Genomic DNA, 20,312 nt, shown 5'->3' with positions numbered 1-20,312 from the left:
ACCAAGCTTTAACTTCACCAGCAGATGGGGCCAAATAATTAGTTAATATTTCAAATTCCAGTTCTGGGCTATATAATAACACAGAAGTATTTATAAACAAATACAGAAGTAAAAGGAAAATCAATGAAAAAGAGAGATGAAGATGAATCATATATATTATGGAAGAAGTAGAGTGATACAATATGGAATGCAAAAGACTTAAAATCACTAGGTTCAAGTTCAGTTATTCCACTTAAATTACTAATGCTATATAAAATCACTTAATCTTTGTTTCTTTATCTATAAAATAAGGATAACATTTGCCTCTATCTTTTTAGGATTTTAGAAAGATAAAATAACAAAGTATGTAAAGTGCTTTTTTTCTTGAGGACCAAAGTTGCTTCTATATAAAAATTTTTAAGCTTTGAGATTTTAAAGATCATTCAATTTAGTCCAATTTCCTCATTTCACAGATGAGGGAAAAAAAAATCCACAAGGTTCTGACTCAGTCAAAAGCTAAAGTTATCTCAATTAAATAATACAGAATTCTAATCAGGTTAAAAGAAAATCAGACAGACATCAATATTAAAATAAAATACAGATGTTAAAGAAATCATATTCAGTGCCTAAACACTGAAAATTACCATCAAGGCAACATTATAATGTGACCCATAAGATGGCATGATCTTTTAAAGAAAAAAGAAAGAAAAATGGGGGGTTAAGTGGAAGAGACATAAATTGTGTGCTATAAGAGGTTAAGTTAGTCATGCAACATTACTAAAACCAGCTGACACTTGAACCCAGTGACTTCAAGTCTACCGATACTTATTTGTTATTACCCTTTACCTTTTCTATAACAAAGAGATGTGATTCTATTTCTCTTGGTATCTCTCTGCCAAACCAGAAATTTGGTGCCAAAATTAAACCACTTCATCCTAAGCTAAACTGCTGAATAAGTAAATGGGTTACTTAGGGGCATTAAGAAATCTGGGCCTGAACATATGTTCAGATCTTCTAAAGTACCAGATCTAGTCATATTCCCAAGCTCCCAGAGTTAATTAATTCACCATAACCTTTCCAGATGTTGAATGTTCTAAATACAAACTTGTAAATATTTGTGGGGGGTGGGACAAAATCATAAGTAAAATATTAAGCCCTCATGTCTCCAAGTTCCAAATAAAATATGTTACTCATATAGCTTGGATCAGGGTTATTAACAGAAGGAATAAAAGGTAACAGGAGACTCAAGCATCTATTAGTTTTTAGATACTTAACAATTTTTCAGTTTCACTACATTTCTAGGAAGGAAGTAGGGAAGGAAGGATAAAGACAACAAGGAAGAAAGGAATGAAGGTTTTTAAAATGATGTTTCACCAATCATATCAAAGCAAAATAGAGATACTAAATACATTAGCTTAAAAAAAAAAAATCACTTAAAAAAAATAATCACAAAAGGTAGTAGGGGTAGATGTTATGTTTGTGAGTGTAAATGCATGTATAAATATATTTACCTGATTCAAAAGTTGGCATTTTCAAGTCACCTTGGTTCAATTCTGTGCCATATTTCAATTTGTGGTATTTTGCCCTGAAAAAATAAGAATAAACTGATGAAAACTGAACCAAAACATTTCAGGCTTTCAAATAGATGCTTAATTTATTATTACAACTATATAGTTCTTTAAGAATTATACTGCATTGTTCCAAGAGCAACTCCTTGAATTAATTTAACCATTAGAATCCCCATTTTACAGATGAGGAAAAAGTGTTTTTCTTCATCAAGGTCAAACTGAGATTTGAACTTCTACTCATAAGTCTAGCATTCTTTCTATTACATCATTTTATCTCCTTCTAAGTTAGGACTGATCTTGTTAAGCTTATAAAATTGAAAGCCTAACCTGTTGAACTTTTGAAGATGTACAGAATCACTTTTCTGTCAAATTCCAAATTAAAATTCTAATGAGCTTATTTTAGTTTTTACCTTTTTTACTTCAGAGTATGAAATCAGTAATATTCAAATTCAGATCAGTCTTAGTCACACAGCTTTGCATCCTCCTTTTCCTTAATTGTTAAATGGGTATAGTAAAAGTGCACCACTGCCCACCTCCTGCCCTTGTAGAGGTGTTTAGAAGATCAAATAAGATAGTATTTGTAAAGCAATGAGCATAGCACCTGGCACAAAATAGATGTTATAAAATTGCTGATTTCCTTCCTTTACCTTCCTCTTTACTACTTCTACAAGAGTGAAACATACAAGTTTATTGTGTACTGTCCCCTAACAATACTAGAGAAAGGACAGCTGCTCCTTTTTTTTTTGGGGGGGGGGCAGTTATATCCCCAGTCAAGTATATCTTTGGCCAAGAAAGTATTTAAAAAAAAAAAAAAAAAAGATAACTGATACCTAAGATAAGGAAAAAAATGTTTTTAAGAAAGCTGCCTTTAAGGTCAGGATGCCAAGATGAACTATACCCTCAAGTAATCATAACTTGAAAAGCTGGGAATAAAGACAAAGGTTCCACAGAATCTTTGATGAAGGGCAAATGTAACAGTTTTCACCCAAAAAAAGGAGTTGGAATGGAATATTCAAAAGTATAAGTTGGATATCATTTCTTTGAAAAATTAAAGAGATATCAGTGCATCAATAAAGATATATTAAGCATCTAGCATATATGCCAGGAATTTTCCTGGTTAGTGATTACCTAAAAAATAAGCCAAAATCACAATGAATGAGCCAATACAATTTCATCAAGACTATACTCTTGATGGTTTTCAGAAAAACCTGGAAAGATTTACATGAACTGATATAAAGTGAAATGAATAGAATCAGTAGAACCTTGTACATAGTAACAGCAACATTCTAACAATGATCAACTGCTAAAGACTTGGCTATCCTTAGCAATATGATAATCCAAGACAATTTCTGAAGGACTTGTGATGAAAAATGCCACCTATATTGAAAGAGAAATGATGGAATCTCAATGCAGATGGAAGCATACATTTCCCCCCAAACCATTTTCTTTTACTTTTTTTTTTTCCTCGGAGGGAGTTAAGAGAAGGAGGGTAAAAGAAAGAAGAGGGATTGTTTTCTTTTGAAACATAGCTAATATAGAAATGATTCACATGTATAATTGCATGCCTTCTCAAAGAAGGGAGAAAAGGAATTCACAACAGGATTTTTTTTTCCAAGTTAAAAAATAGTAATCACATGTAATTAGGATTTTTTTTTTAACTTTAAAGGCTATAACAGGGGTTTATAATGTATAATCCTTGGACAGATTTCAAGTTATTTGTAAATTTTACTTATTTCAGTAAGGTTTGATGGTTTCTTTGACTAAATATTGTATTTTATCATTTTAAATTTTTTCTGAGGAATTAAAAAATTTTAAATTTAAATTTAATTTAATCCTCATTAAATTTAAATAAGTTAAATTTAATGAGGATTTAAAATCTTCATTAAATTTGCAGCAAAAAGGGCTAAGAGGTATGGATGACACAAAAGATGACCCTCAAGATCTTAAAGTTAGAGTCAAAGATTAAAGACTGAAAAAAACATAGGATCATAGATTTAGAGGCTAATGAATATAACCCATTCATTTTACAAACAAGGACACAGAGGCTGAGAAGTTAATTAATTTACCCAGGATTAGACAGCTAATAAGTGTCTAACTCTAAGTGGAATGAAAGGCCTTTTTCATGAATTTCAAAAACTATACAAGTGCAAAACTCATTATACAAGTGCAAAACTGTAGAAGATAATTTGTCTGGGAAGTAAAAGTGTATGTGTGTTTGTGTGTAAAAGTAAAAGCAGAAAAATGAGTGGTGTGGTATAGCACCCAAAAAATAAATCTGAGCTCGAAATGCATTTGAGAAAGGCATAGCATCAAATCAGCTTATGATAAGTTGGAGAATACCAAGGAAAGGTGGAGGATTTACAATATTTTATGAGGACTGGTTGATGAAATTTGGGATTAATGGCAACAAGAGAAGGGAAATGACAGCTGTTAAAAGATTTGACTTTTTCTGGTAGCCTAAAAAGGCTGATTAAAGAAACAGCTAAATAATGGCTGGAGGTAGCAAAGAAAAAAAAAAAAAAAAAAAAAAAAAAAATTAAGCTTGGTATCATACAAAGATTTCTTAATTAATAGAACTACCCCAAAGTGGGATGGTCTGCTTCAGGATATAATTAAGTTTCGCCTCACTGGAGGTCTTCAAGCAAAGGCTGAATGCCTACTTGTGGAGTATACTACAGAGAGTTTCTTTGTATAAGGCCTGGAACAGAGGGCTGCTGAAGTTCCTCTTCCAATTCTGAAATTTTGTGATTCAGTGATAACCCTATAACTACCATTCAAGTAACAATGAAAACAAACTTATATGGGACTATATTAAAATTCCTAAGGACAATGGAGTAAATAAAAGTCTAATATTTTTAAAGCCCTTGTATATTTTAAAAACACTTCTACAAAACTATGTTACAATACTATTCAGATGATTGTCTATTTTCAAATAACTTTCCTATGGGACAAACTGTCCCATCTATTATTTTCCTTAATACCATGATTTTTCAGAACCAATTCAAGATGGTGGGTGGGCTATGCTTATATACTAATTGAATTGGGCAGAGGAAGCGAGATCTTTCTTTTTTAACAAAGGATGCAAATCTTAGGTCCCAAATTAATTTTGTTGTTTCTAGTTAGACATTTTAAACATGATTTATTTCTCCTATTCACCTAAGGAATACTCCTTTTTTCATCTCTACTGAGCTTTACACTTTTCAAAGTGCTTTTATAAACATTGCTTAATGGAGTAAAGAAAAGCAAGATTATTCATATTTCAGTTGTATGAGAATATGAAACATACATACCTTTCTTGTTTTAATGCATATTCTAACATTTTTATTCTTCTTACTAAGTCTTTCTTCAAGTTTTCTTGACCTTTCCTTTCTCCTTGTAAAAATGCTATTCGAGCCTAGAAAAATAAAAGTAGTATTTACTAAGAAGTTTAAAATATTATCTAAATAAAGCATACTGAGCTCTTAGCAGTTCATTAGTTTTTTTTAATGGTACAGCTAAAAAAATTATCATCTTAAAATACTTGTGTATCTCTAATATTCTTCACTAAATGTAATTGCTTTTAAATTCCTAAAAAATAAAGGATACCATAAATCTTTGAAATTAAGCTATTTAATATAAGCCTCATTATTATTTCCAGTCATCCTCAATTTGGTAACTTTACGGAATCACAAAATCTCAAAATTGAAAGAGACTTCAGGGGCTATCTAGTCCAATCTATAAATGGCAAGAATCCACCTCTCTCTTCCCCAAATAAGCCCAATAAATTATTTTCCAACTTATGCTTATAGATTTTGGGACTACTTCAGGAAGAAGCCTGGTTCATTTTTGTCTATCTCTGTTAGGAAGTTTTCCTTGCATGACAATGAAGCATTTCTCTAATTCCCCAACACATGTTCTGATTTCCAAAGATAACATAATCACTTTTTCCCACCAACCATCCTAAACAAGGAGAAAAACTCATTGACTTTTCCCACTGCTCAATAAAGAAGTATGAAGAACTTAGTACAAGCATAACTTTACTACTTTCTTGTTCTCTAAACAACCCCCAACATTTTCCTCCTTTTATCCCTTACTTTTTTCAAGTTAACATTTGAAGGATCCCATTTGTTAACTTAATACCTACACTGAAACTATTTCATGGAATGCTGGTTTTCTAAATACCAATACTCTTGGTCTATAGTTCAGTCCAGTTTCCCACATGAGTCACCACGAATATTAAAAAATTTTAAAATATTAAAAGATCACTGGCATGATATAAGCCATGGACAGTGATACCTCTACGTGTTAAAAATGCTTTCGTAAAATAACAAATCCATGATGTGTCGAAAGACATAAAAGACAATGCAGTATGGTCTAATGGAAAGAGAATTAGATTTGGAGTCAGAAGAATTTGACTATTAAGATCAATTCCAATCCTGCCTCTAAGTAACATTAAGGAAAAGTCACTACACCTCTCTGATTTTTCAATTTCCTAATCTGTAAAATAAGGAAGGTAGTTAATTTTTCTACCAAATAATATTTTAAAGAAGACACAGAGAGAAAATTATTTTAATATTTTGACTGGTATTTGAAAAATCATTTGCAAATAAGGTCAATTTTTAAAAAGCAATTAGAGAACATACTGAAGAGGAATAATATTACTCATTTTTTAAAAAAATTTGCTATTTTCCAAGACTAAGTATCATAAATCAAATAAGATGATGTGCAACATTAAATAACAGGACACCACAAATGCATATGTTCTAAACAATCTTTTGGATTACAGCATTTCTAAATAAGATCTGAAAATACTCAGCCAGTTACAATAAACATAAATACTGGCTAATAAGAGTAACCCCCTGAAATTTTAAAACTCCTATTACTGAGGCAATAAGTGTTATCTTGTAGTATTTTATCCATCAAAATGAAAAATATAAAACTCCTAAGGAATAAGGACAAGTGATGAGAAGAGGGAATTTAATCTATAAAGCATAAGGAAGTAATTTTTAATCTGAGATAATTTTTTTGGATTTCCACCAACATATTACCTATTTTATTTGTCAAATTTGATTCAGTGAGAATAGTAAGATCACAAAGATACTTGCAAAAAAAAACAAAACAAAACAAAACTATCAGTAAAATAACATACATAGATTCCCAAAAATGAAACATTCACAAAAATTAAGGGAAAAAGCAGCTAAAATTTAAGCACATACAAATGAATGGTAAACAAGAGCTTAAATCTACAGGCTAAAAAGAAATCAATAAAAATAATTCTATATATTGATGAAGAGCAAATATGACATCATATGCAATTGCACAATAAAACTGAAAAATACAGGCGTGTCCACTTCATAACAGAATAAGAAAGAATTCTGTCAGTACTTCCAACTGAAATTAAATGCATTCCTAGTGAGATCTTCAAGGAAGACTGCTTAGATACTGTGACTATATTATTTAATTTGATCCCTCTAATAGTGACATGAAGAGAACAGACATTATTAAACCCATTCATAGGTGAAGGAACAAAATCATAAGTTAGCTTATCTGTAAAAATATCATGTTCATATATCACTTTAAGGTTTACAATACTCTATACAAACGTCAGCTACTATCATACTGGCAAACAAATCTTTTCTCAGTTGTCCCTTAACTGCCATAAAAATTGGTTTTCATCAGGGGGCACTTTGAGGGAGCACAGCTTCTAAATGTATTATTCCCATTTTTCAATTAACACTGCTAATGTACTAATTAGTAGCAAGTAGCAAGCTATCACTATCTATAGAAACTCTCAGAAGTTATACCTTTCACACAGAATCCACACAGTAAGAGCAAGGAATATAATCAAATTCACACATTATTTCAACTCAAATCTACTCAGCTACTCATTTTACTCCTATCATCAGTAGCATGTCTTGGAAAGGTAAACAGTTCTCTACTATATCCCAAATTCTTTTGCTGAAGATTGTTTACATTTATCTACATCTAAGTGACAAAAATAAAATGTAACATTTAAAAAGTGCAGGGAAGAGAATGCCAAGCCTGGAGTTAGGGGGAAAAAAAAATCTAAAAATAATTTTCCAAGTAAGTTTACCTCCCAGGACTAAGTCAAGGTAAAGCAATACATTGATTTGAGACAGTTTAACAAATTAGTTTATATTTTAGCCACTAGGTCATAAATTGTTAATTTTCAACACTTACTATAATACAAACTTTCTTTTTGTTTTCTGACTGATTTAGTTTACTTGAATTTACATTATTGCTAAATTAAAAGTCTTGCATGAAAACCATAAAGATAAATTCCATTTGATCATTTTATAAGAAACACAAAGTAATTCAATAATCTGTAACTTTGTGTCTGAAGCTTCTTAAACTTCCATGCAACTAAAATCAGCTCAAATTTTAAAATTCCATCGATGTCTTTGTTTCTACATTAAAGGCATTTTACAGACTTAACCAACTTTTAATAAGCCTTCCTTTAAAAACCAATAAATAGATAACAAGAACAGGCAGCAAAACCAATAGGCACACCAAACATTTCTGACTGTATATGCAACACTCTGAAATCCTTTACCTCAAGCTTGCATCCCCAACTTTTCTACTCAAAGGAGAGAGGTAACATTTCCTCATCTGTTCTGTGGGGCCAAGATCAGTTTTAGTTTTTGACTTCAACAAAGATTTAAATATACTTATATCTGGGCCATAGCCAGTTGGCTTGACTCATGTCTTACCATGGGACTCCAATGATTATGGAGGAGACAAGTTGATGACTTTTGCTCAGCTATCTCACTTAAATTCAATTCACTCAAAAGTCAAGATATGACCCTCATGATATCATTAGTCCTGTAAAAAAAACAAATGTTTGTGTGCTGAACACTCTGCTAGGAATTGTTAATATGCTGTCCAAACAAGTTTTGAAAGAAAATTATCAAAATTTCAAAGGCATCTGAATCTCTGTGACTCCACTCAAGGTTTTTTTGACAGGGATACTGGAGTGGTTTACCATTTCCTTCTTTAGCTCACTGTTAACAGGTAAGGAATCTGAGGTATACATGACATAGTTACTTCAAAGTTATTTGTCCTTTCCACACTTTCATTAGTTGAATTCATCCATTCCCATGTGATCAGTGGATATGATCTCTGAATTCAGCCCCAAACTCTCCTAAACTCTAGTCTTGTATTATTTGTATTGTATTGCTTAACACACCTTTCAAAATAGATGTTTCATAGGCATCTCAAATTCAAAGATGCAAAATGATTCATCCCTAGTTCCCTAGCTTTACTCCCTTTCATTTCTGTTGAGGATACCACCATCAGTTTTACTACCTTGACATTATAAGTGCATTTCACATTTCTTCACCCCCACACACACACACACAAAATCACTTGCTAAATCTTGTTTATATCTCTATTATAATTCTTACATCCATTATCCATTCCCTTTCTATTTACATCTCCTCTGTAACAACCACCTCAGTGGCAAAAGCTACTCTACTGGGGACCCAAATGAATTGGTCAATTGGGTCAATTGGGTAACAAAGTTCTTTCTTTTATCTTCTTTCTTCTTTTCTATATAGAGTGTCATATACTAACTTGTAGGTGCTCTGCCCAAGTAACATACATTCTTTTTTTGATAACTTTCCAACATATCTTAGGGATTACAGACTAGATTTCTTAAGAACCTGCCCTATACTCTCAATGATTGGTCAACAATTGGTCCCAAACCAACTACCAATTGGTCATGGTATGGGTCCTAATTGACAAAATAAATGCAAATAGCAATTGTTTCTATTTAGGCCCCAAATCCTGAAGGTCTTCCCTTCTCAGATTAATTTTTTTTTTTTTTGGCCTAGGTAAAAGAGGCCCTACTTAGCCTAAATTTTTATTTAGCCTTCACAGAATGTCACAATTTTATTTACCTCAGTCACAATGAGACTGATTAGAGATCTTAACTCTCCCTCTGCATGCAGGGCCATTTCCAATCATTCTGATCTACATCTTGCCACTGAAGTCAGATGCCACTGGAGGAGAAAGTGAGGCTGGTGACTTTGCACAAACCATCCTCATTTAAATCCAACTCATTTATATGTCATGGCATCACCTCATCATGTTATAGTTGTCTTAGAAAAGGAAGAACAAGTAATTACTTACAGAGCCCACACCAATTTTCGAGTGGTCCTCATCTTTCACTGGATTACCTATAGTAATGACCAAATTTGGTCCCCTTTTGTCTCTCCTCTTCAATCTACCCTCCATACTAAGGCCAAAAGTAGTCTTTCTTAAATACAGGTTTGGTCCCCTTTTGTCTCTCCTCTTCAATCTACCCTCCATACTCTATGAACCAGCCAAAATGACCAGCTCACTATTTCCTGCACACAATACTCAAGTCTATCTCCAATCATCTATGTTTTTGCATTGCCTATCTCAAAAACCTAGAATGTACTCCCCTTCCTCATTTCTGTTAGGTGAGCTACAGATTTCATTCAAAACTATGCTTCAGTCTCCCATAGTTTTGAGTACATTCAAAAAATTTATCTTTAACATATTTTATATTCTACATTTAATACATTCTTGACTATACTTTGTATGTATTGTTTATATATATATATATATATATATATATATATATATATATATCTTTCCAAAAGAGTCAAGGACTTCATTTTTTTTTTTCATGTACTGAGCACTTTACTATAGTGCCTGTCAGATAAGTAAACTTAAATGGTTCTTTTTTCTTGGTTGATTGAATAACTGATATAAATATCTTAATATTTGGAAAACAAGTCACATAATCAAATGTCCTCAAAGAACACTGAAAGTTCTAAATCCATGGCCTAATTAACAATAAACATCCAATGGGACAGGTAATGCAAGTTTTATGCTCATTTTACAAATGAGAAGGCTAGATACTCTGAAAAGTGATTTACCTAGGGTTACAAAGCTAACAAAAAGTAATAAAAATGTGGATGTCAGTAATGGTTCTGGCTTATTCTCATCAGTTTCTATATATTTTAGAAAGATCTTAACTTACATGCTCATTTTTTTGAAAAACATTTTCCCAACATATTAAGGTGTTTCAATTCCCAGTTAAGTGGGAAAGGCAAGCCAGAAAACAGAGAGGAAAACAGAGAGCATTGCAGGTATGGTGAGACAGTCAGAGAAAATGCCTGGAGCCAAGAGATTAAGTGCTTTGAGGAGGCCAGTATCAATGGTTACAAAGGAGGTGAAGTGGAGAAGTGCTAGGTTATGAGGAGTTTTGAATTTTGAACTTCAGAGGACTTTGTATTCTAGAAGCAATAGGGAGCCACCAGAAGTTTATATGTTTGTAAGAACATAGAAAATCACTTTGGAGGCTGAATGGATAGACATGGGGACAGAGTTGAGAAAGGAACCTTGTAGGCTACTATCACAAAGATGAAGATGTAGATAAATATGGGGATATGGGCTATGTGATAAACAATATATATATATATATATATATATATATATATATATATATATATATATATATATATATATATATATATATATATATAAAAATATATAATAATGTAAATATATATATATATAGTGTAAATAAGGTTGAATAACATCCCTAAAACTGGTAGTTATTTTTTTTATAATTATAAAAAAAATTTTTGACAGTATATATGCATGAGTAATTTTTTGTAACATAATCCCTTGTAATCATTTTTCCAAATTATCTCCTCCAGGGGCAGCTAGGTGGCGCAGTGGATAGAGCACCAGCCTTGAATTCAGGAGGAGCAGAGTTCAAATCTGGCCTCAGACTCTTAACACTTCCCAGCTGTGTGATTCTGGGCAAGTCACATAACCCCAGACAGCAGGCAATCCCATACATTTTACATGTGTAAAACTGGTAGTTATGAAAACACATTAATGTCCACATGGAAAAAAGCCTCTAAATGGATGCCCCAGGGAACTGTTGTGGGAACTCCATTATCATCAAATCAATAGCTGATACAATGAGTATAACATGTTAAATCAGGTCAGGATTAAAAAAGATTTCGATGCAATGCTATAATGCAATGAATTTAAGATGAAACAGGATTAATTATAATGTCCTAGAGTTGGAATAACCAGGGTGGCACAGACTTTGTACTAGAAGCCAGAAGGTCTGAGTTCAAATCCAGTCAATTTAGTGGCTGTATAACTTTAGGCAAATCATCTGTTTGCTTCAGTTTCTTCTACTGAAAAATGAGGGTAATAATAGCATCTACATGCCAATGTTGTGATAAGGAATAAATGCAATCAAAGTTGTAAAACACTTGACACAATGCCTGGCATACAGCAGTAGCTACATAAATTCCAGATTGGGTTCAAAAAATAAACTACATAAGCAGTTTGTGATTATACAACAGAACTTGGAAATCAACTCTGGGAATTTCAGTGAATTGCAAGGCAAACTCCAAAGCAGTGCAGGGAAATGGTGTGATATGGAAGCCAAAAACATGAAAGCAACCTTACTTTAGTTGTATTATTTTTCCAATATGAGAATCAGTAATACTATGATATTCCAACCCCAGCCAAAACATATAGACATTATATTTATTTCCCAGCCCATGTTAGGAAGGAAAGAGAAGGGGAATTTAAATGGATCCAAGAGCTTGATACCTTATGAGGCTCAGCTAGAAGAACTGGGAATATTTTAGCCCAAATAACAGAAGACAGTAGTATCTAAAAATGTATTTATGTCTACCACCCATCTCTCAATTGCCTACAACTTTAATTCTTAAGAGACAGCAGTATTCCATGCTTATAATATCACTAGAAGAAACTTTTTCTTCAGGAGTAAGACTGGGGTCACTGAAAGCAAAGTGGAATTTCCCAAAGGTGACTGACTGAGCCTAGTCCCTTCCTTCTCTTCAATTGTGGACTAACTCTTTGCTCAAGAGAAGTGTAAGCCCAAGATATATGTACTATAAATATATATATATATATATATATATATATATGTACTATAAATCAGCTCTATGAACTTAACTGTTCAAGTGCATTTTGAAGTTTGGACAATAAACATTCTTCATTCATTTTGTTACTCCTATATGGAGAATAAGTCCACTTTCTAAAGTGATATAGTTCTTATTTTGGAAATTTTCTAAATGCTCTGCAAATTCATATTATCAGCATCATAAATAAATTTGGAATACCATACCATCTATTTCCAGGTAATATCCTGATATACTTTCCAGGAATCTTTTAAGATCTTGGACTATATATAAGATGTAACTTGTGTTAATCAATAGACTTCAAAAAGGCATTAATTCAAGTTAACCAAGTCTTGACTTCTCTTGTAAGAACTTTTTTTAAAAAAAATGCTACCATGGAAACTCATATACTTTATAATCTCCAATTGTAACTATAAAGGTGATCTACAGTCATCCAGGAAATGCATATATAACTGATAAGATTTTGTAAGGAATAAAAAAGAGATCAATAGTAACTGATAACAGTAATTAATTCTTCCCCCCCCCCCAGGCTGAAGTTATAAGTGACTTGCCCAGGGTCACTCAGCTAGAAAGTGTTAAGTGTCTGAGACCAAATTTGGTCCTCCTGAATTCAGAGCTGGTGCTCTATGCACTGAGCACCTAGCTGCCTCCAACAGTAATTAATTCTTGAGTTCCTTTTCAGTAATAGTACCATCTATTTTCTTTTCCCAGAGCACTCGAAAATTTATCCCTAAATAAGCCACAAATTACATCTTCTGCAGTATGGAAATCCACTAGATTCACTTGGTCTAATCCAACTATAGTTTCATTTATTCAGTTCAATTTCCTACTTCCTCAATGAAGTACAATGATGAATGATGTTAGATTTCCAATGAAGTGGCTTCACTATCATTGAAAAAGAAGAATTCATTATAAAATCTAAAGAGATTCATTTCGTTTATAATGATCTCCTGCCAGATTCACCCTTAAATTCTTTGGAATGACAACTTATTTATTGATTTTACACCAAACTTTATGAAAATTCCTCTATGAGGAAATCACATGTCCAGACTCTCATCTTTCTCATATTCCTGAGGATATTACAAATGAATCTGCATTTTAAATCACACTAACTCTTAAAGGCCATAGTTCTTGACTTGGCAAGGTCTGAGATAGCTTCTAGAATCTTCTGATGTCCTCTTGTGATGGGGTAATTTGGAGTTTATAAAATTCTGTATAAAATGGTGTTAGATCCCTGTCCAAGTCTGTTTTGCATCATTAAGGCTTTTTAACAATTAGGATACTCCAAATTTCCTAATTTGGTACTGATTTTTAATTCTGCTCCAAAAAGTAAATTATTTGGTTTCATGGACAGCTAATTCTGAAATTACTGCCCTATTGACAGCTAGTCATTTCCTGTTCATAAAAAATACAATTCCATTTTTTATGATCATTTAGTGTTTATCATGTGACTTCTATGACTCTTGATTCTCTTCTTTAAAATATTGAAGTATTCACATGTACATGGAATTTCTGGGTAGTCTTTTAGTCTACATTCTCTGGTTGTTTTTTAATTTTGAGCCATATTTTCCATAATGTAGTTTGGATATGATGTTCTTTGCTCTGAAACCAGTATATATTAACTTAAAAGGTTATTATAAAGTTCCTTGTAAAATTATACAAATTCTAAAAATTCATCCACCTACTCATACAAAAAACCTTAACACATACCTTCACAAGTCTTTTTGATCAGGTTTATCACAAATCATTAATAATGGAGAAATTTGACAATTATTCTATGATCTACAGCTATTTCTATAAAAAGAAAAAAGCACTAAGAAATAAGACAACTTAAAACTGACTTCATTGACCTAACCATTACAACCTTTCAGGTCAACTAAGAATGTTCCATCAGCAAAATATATCAACTCCCTCTAGCTGAAATTACTTGAGCCACTAAATTTTTTAAAATACCAATTCAGAAAGTACTAAAATTAAGACAGTATAAAACGTATTAGCAGTCTAGAGATGAATGTGCAAATAAATGGCTGCTTGAATCTGGACTCTTCTCTAAACAAAAAAATGTCTAATTATTAATCTTTAACATTTAAAAAAATAAATGAGAGAACCATCTACAACTAGAAAGAAGACTGTGGGAACTAAGTGTGGATCACAACATAGCATTTTCACTTTTTGTTGTTTGCTTACATTTTATTTTCTCTCATTTTTTAAATTTGCTTTTCCTTATGCAAGATAACTATTTAAATATGCATGCATATATTGGATTTAACATATTTTTTAATCATATTTAAAGCACTGGATTACTTGCCATCTAGGGGAGGTGGTAAAGGGAAAGGGGGGTGGGAAATAAAACATAAGGTTTTTCAAGAGTCAATGTTGAAAAATTATCTGTGTATATGTTTTGAAAATAAAAAGCTTTAATTAAAAAATTTTAAATTTTAATTTTAAAACCCCCACCAAGAATGGGCCTTTCAAATAATTTCATATATTCCAAAATGTCATCAAGGAAAATAGAAAACAGGTAATGTAAATTATTCCTCTATGGATTCCCTCTGACAACTACAGAAGACTATGCTGTCTATAAGGTACTTGTTTCTACAAAATTGGATGCCTTGATTTGGCATACACCAACTACTTGGATGGCAAAGTCAAGAATCCATCTGTTCCTTTGCTTTCTGGAATTCAATGGATTCTTCTGTTTCAGTTCAGCAATTCGTTTCAAAAGACTTCTGAAGGGGACAACTAGGTGGTGAAGTGGATAGAGTACAAGCCCTGAAGCCAGTACGACCTAAGTTCAAATCTAACCTCAGCACTTAACACTTCCTAGCTGTGTAACCCTGGTCAAGTCATTTAACCCCAATGCCTTCCCCCTCCCCCAAAAATAAGACTACTGAAAACAAAATTGATTAAATTAACCCTTTTTCAAGGGTTCAAAATTGAATTTTAAAAAAATGAAAAGCCTTTTCAAAGAATATGTAACTCTCATTTTGTACATTCTATCAGTCAACTATTAGTGTATGAAACATTATTTTTCTTCCAGCTCATTCACTATTTCCCAAACAGCAATTTCATTTTTTAAAAATGATCATGAGTATATTAAAATTTGGGAACTAAACTTTTCTTCCCAGTATATTCTCTTTCCTAAAATGTCAAAATGATATTAGCTGTGTGAAATTTTATTTATAAAGTTAATACAATTCAATAAATCTGTTGTTTCAAATAGCAATGAAGCAAACATCTGTTTCTAGTCACTTTACTGTTATTCATTTCAACTTTTTAAAATACATAATTGAATCTATCATCAATTCTAAGGTTATTTAAGCAGAAAAGGAAAAAAAAAAAACATCATTTGATGACTTTTTTTGTTGTTGCTTTTATTCTTCCACATTAGCCTACACTCCAAGAAAAGACAATTTAAAACAAATACATTTTGGAAATACATTAAAGTATTTGAAAAGTCATCTAGATATTACATATCTCAAAACTTTTGAGGTGAAATACACCTTGCAACTGCATAATATTTCAAAATTTACAAAGTGATCCCATGACTTACTTTATTTGATGCTCACAACAAATCTTTCAAGTCAGAAGTTTTAGATGAAGTTAGGTGACAGGGTCATAAGTAAAACTACTGTAATTTATTAAAACTGCCCCTTAAAATTTTACTCCTCTACTACCCATGTCCAAAAATGTATTCAAAAATTTTATATTCATCATCTCTCCATCCAGAAAGGAAATTACATTTTTCATCTTCATTCCTTTGGGCTCATGTCTTATCAACATGTTAATGTGATTATTGTTGCATAAATTGTTTTATAATTTCTTATGGCACAATTTTCCATGGAATTCAAATATCACAATTTCTTTAATCATTCACCAACAGGATAGTTTCTTAGGTTCCAATTTTTTACTACAAAAAAGTTGTAAACAGGAATTTTTTATCATAAGTATGTTATAAACTTTTTCTATACAAACATCTTTTTTTCTTTCTCTGTAGTACAGATATAGTAATAGTATAGCTAGATCAATGAACACAAAAAGCATATAATGAACTATTCAAAGGATAGTTGTTAAGTTTCTGGGCTTCCCTGAAAAGATAGATCAATTCAAGTAACCACCAAAAATCTTCTAGAAGTGGTATCAAATTCAAATAGAAATCCAGGCCAGTAAACCATAAAAATCTTTACTGTAACTAATGTAACTGTAACATAAATGTTACAATAGTACAATACAAAGTAAGCACAACTATTTTTATTTGTTAAATATTTCCCAATTAAATTTTAATGTAGTGGGGAGAGAGGAAGAAACCTGCAAAGGCAGAAAGAAGGAGGTCATAAGGAAACACTGAAATTGACTGAATAGAGGAATGTCCATCCTGAGCTTTTTGACAAGTCTTTTTAAGAAATTAGGGAAGAGGGGGCAGCTAGGTGGCATAGTGGATAGAGCACCAGCCCTGAATTCAGGAGGACCAGAGTTCAAATCTGGTCTCAGACACTTGGCACTTCCTAGCTGTGTGACCCTGGGCAAGTAACTTAATCCCAGCCTCAGGAAAAAAAACAAAATACAAGAATAAATACCATAAAAATCTCTAAATGGGGAAGCTGGTTGGGATGGTAGAGAGAGAACCAGCCCTTAAGTCAGGAGAACCTGAGTTCAAATCTGAACTCAGACACTTAACATGTCCTACCTGTGTGACCCTGGGCAAGTCACTTAATCCCTAATGCCTCAAGGGAAAAAAAAAAAATCTCTGCATGACTGCTCTCTACTGTAAGGATGCTGTTCCCACAAAACAAGAGAAGGGAATTGTAAGGGTCTTTTAAATGGGCAGCCACAGCGCAACAGGAGATTTGAGTGGCCCTGAAGTAATCTCTGTGGACATAGGGCTGCCCTGTGGGTGGGATCCTGGCCATATTGAGATAGCTTCCTAATGGGTGATGGCTCTCTCGCTAGCTGGCTATGTGTGTGACCTCAGAGGCCCTTTATAAGCCCACTGCTTGCAGCCAGTCACTCTCTTTAACCTGGCTCCCTAGCCTGGATTAGCTGAGCCAAGCTGGTAGATAGCCCAGAGAGGTAAGGAGTTTGGTAGTGAACACGTGGGTCTTCAGACCAGGTGTTTACTAGGGAGTTATGGACAAGTCAGGGCATTATGTGAGTAGGTATAATAAAGGCTTTGAAGATTACACATGGCTGTTCTTGAGTGCGGTACCAGTTATTGAATTATAGATTCAAAAAATCATGACCAGAGACCTTTGAAGGCCTCAAGAGGAGGCGAGCCGGGTAGAGTTGACACTGCAAAGGTCAGTGGTCAAATGTACTCTGTTGGGCATAGGGTAGACTAGTAATTGTAACTGCTAGGAGGGCATGTTACACTCTACCATGCCAGCACAATCCTGATGAACTAGAAACCAGTGGTGGTTTCTTCTGCCTCTCCTCTCCCCACCCCAACTCAAAGAGTTTATGCCAGCCCTACTTTTAGCTAATAACATCAAAATGCCCAAATCTATTCAAAAAAGAAAAGTTTCAGTACTTTTTGATGAGTATATGCCATAAACACCATAGTCATTGAAAAAATAATGTGAAGCACCCATTGGACAAGATCAAACTTGTGCAACTAATAAGTTACAATACAGAACTAATTTTTTTTTTTATCATTTTTTTATATCATTAAAGTACATAAGAACAACAAAGGACTGGTTTTGTGGTGAAAATGAGATGTAATTAATGGATAGCCTCCCTGTATTGCAATATATCTTTTTGATATTAGAAGTAAAATAGGCCTACAAATAAACTTAGATAAATTTAGTATACACACAGATAACACTTATAAACTTATAAACACAAATAAACTTAGTATTAGAGGATAAACATACATGGACAGAATACAATCTGCATCACAGTAAAGAATATATATATACTGATAGGGTTGTGATAGATCTGTTTGAATATCTGAAGTGGGGGAGAGAGGGTAAGGAATCATTCACAGAAATATGACTAAGATTTAACTGATAAGTAACTAGATGGTGCAGTAGATAGAACATAGGATCTGGAATTAAGAAGATTTGAGTGAAACGAGCAGAACCAGGAGATCATTATACACTTATTCTGATGGAAGTGGATATCTTCAACATAGAGAAGAGCTAATCCAATTCCAATTGATCAATGATGGACAGAATCAGCTACATCCAGAAAAGGAATACTGGGAAATGAGTATAAACTGTGAGCACTGTTTTGTTTTGTTTTTCTTCCCAGATTATTTTTAGCTTCCGAATACAATTCTTCCTTTGCAACAACAAAAAAATTCGGTTCTGCACATATATATTGTACCTAGGATATACTATAAGATATTTAATATGTATGGGAATGCCTGCCATCTAGGGGAGGGAGTGGAGGGAAGGAGGGGAAAAATTTGGAACAGAAGGGAGTACAACAGATAATGTTGTAAAAAAAAAAAAAAAAATTACCTATGAATATGTACTGTCAAAGAAAATGTTATAATTATAAAAGTAATTTAAAAAATTTTTAATTTAATTTTCTTTTATTTCATCTTTTTTATTTTGCTGATTAAGTCCTTTTAATGAGTCACCAAAAGTACAAATGGCTAATCCTCAATCAATAGAAAACTCAAATAGCCAAACTATCTTTACCAAGGCAGGTAAAATAATTATTTGAGAGGTAACCAACACAATTTTTGACTAGGCAACAAAGTCAACAGAGCAAAAAAGCAACTTTCTGAATCAAAATATCAATTAATGACTAACTCCTGCCACTTCCTCTTTCCCTTTCCTTTCCCTTCCCCCTCCACCTGGCCCCCCCAAAAGCACAGAAATCAGGAAACGAGTCTTCTGGATCCCTAGTTCTCTTTATATCAGAAAGGAAGCAGCATATTCAAACTTTTCCTGTGCCTTGATTAAAAGCTATTTAGCTACTGATTCCAGAGAATAAAAATTTAAATTTCTAGAACTTAATTTTTTTCCTGCAAGTGATTCACTGTCTGCAATCTTTGATAGCATAATTATATTAAACTCAATTACATTCAACATTGTCATCCAACTCATCTCCCTAATCAAAATAATTTAGAATATTCATTTTCCTAAAAGAAAAAAGTTAAAGATTATAATTTCCTAGTCACAACAAAAATTAACTAGAAAAAGCACTATTTGTATATTCTTTGTTTATAATAGCAAAAATCTTTTTAAAAATTCTATCTGCCCAATGAAATATCAGATAAACAGAGAACCAATTTTTGCTTATAAAATCAAATCCAAAATGTTGGGAGGCAGAGAAGAGAAAGACAAAAAGACAAGGGTGAATATGATGATAATGAAGACAACAAAATAGGACCACATGTAAACATACAAAGTCCCCTAAACAAGCTAAACTTTTGGCTAAATGAAAATAATGTGATGGAAAGTAAATTTTAGTTTTTATAAAATGCATTAAAAATTGTTTTAATTGAACAAGATTTTACTACCAATCATCACTGGGAATAAAAAGACAAAATGATAAAAGGAGTTCCCTGTCCTCAAAAAAGTTTAAATACTCTTGGTTTAATAAACCAAAACCAAGAATTTACCAAAGTACATCAAATGGGAATTGCTGCAAGCTAGAGCTTCGAGTAATTAATAAATGGTGCAACTACAAGAAAAGTTGTTTTAAACAAATCCTACAAAATTTGAGAATATTCTCAATCTAATTCTATTGTTATCTTCTTACCTAAAACTCATTTTAAATCCAGGGCATGGCAAGGTACACTATACCACTTACTGAGCTCAATTTTCACAAAGAGAATTTGCTACCACTAAGTTATGTGGGATTTTTA

The 20,312-nt window shown here is 32.7% G+C and overlaps 1 protein-coding gene across 5 annotated transcripts in view; it reads right to left on the bottom strand.

The window, feature by feature from the left end:
- Nucleotides 1-20,312, bottom strand: part of STRN3 (striatin 3) — an 86,364-nt gene that overhangs the window by 43,277 nt on the left and 22,775 nt on the right. For all 5 annotated transcript variants that reach the window (XM_074289567.1, XM_074289569.1, XM_074289570.1 and 2 more), the window contains exons 2-3: nucleotides 4,838-4,941; nucleotides 1,491-1,564 (exon numbers count right to left, since the gene is read on the bottom strand). In XM_074289567.1, the coding sequence (XP_074145668.1) occupies nucleotides 1,491-1,564; nucleotides 4,838-4,941 (178 nt within the window). The remainder of the gene's footprint in view (nucleotides 1-1,490; nucleotides 1,565-4,837; nucleotides 4,942-20,312) is intronic.

This window comes from Sminthopsis crassicaudata, chromosome 2 (genome assembly GCF_048593235.1).
Source record: "Sminthopsis crassicaudata isolate SCR6 chromosome 2, ASM4859323v1, whole genome shotgun sequence".
NCBI classification, from domain to species: Eukaryota; Metazoa; Chordata; class Mammalia; order Dasyuromorphia; family Dasyuridae; genus Sminthopsis; species Sminthopsis crassicaudata.
This window is presented reverse-complemented; position numbering and strand designations above follow the sequence as displayed.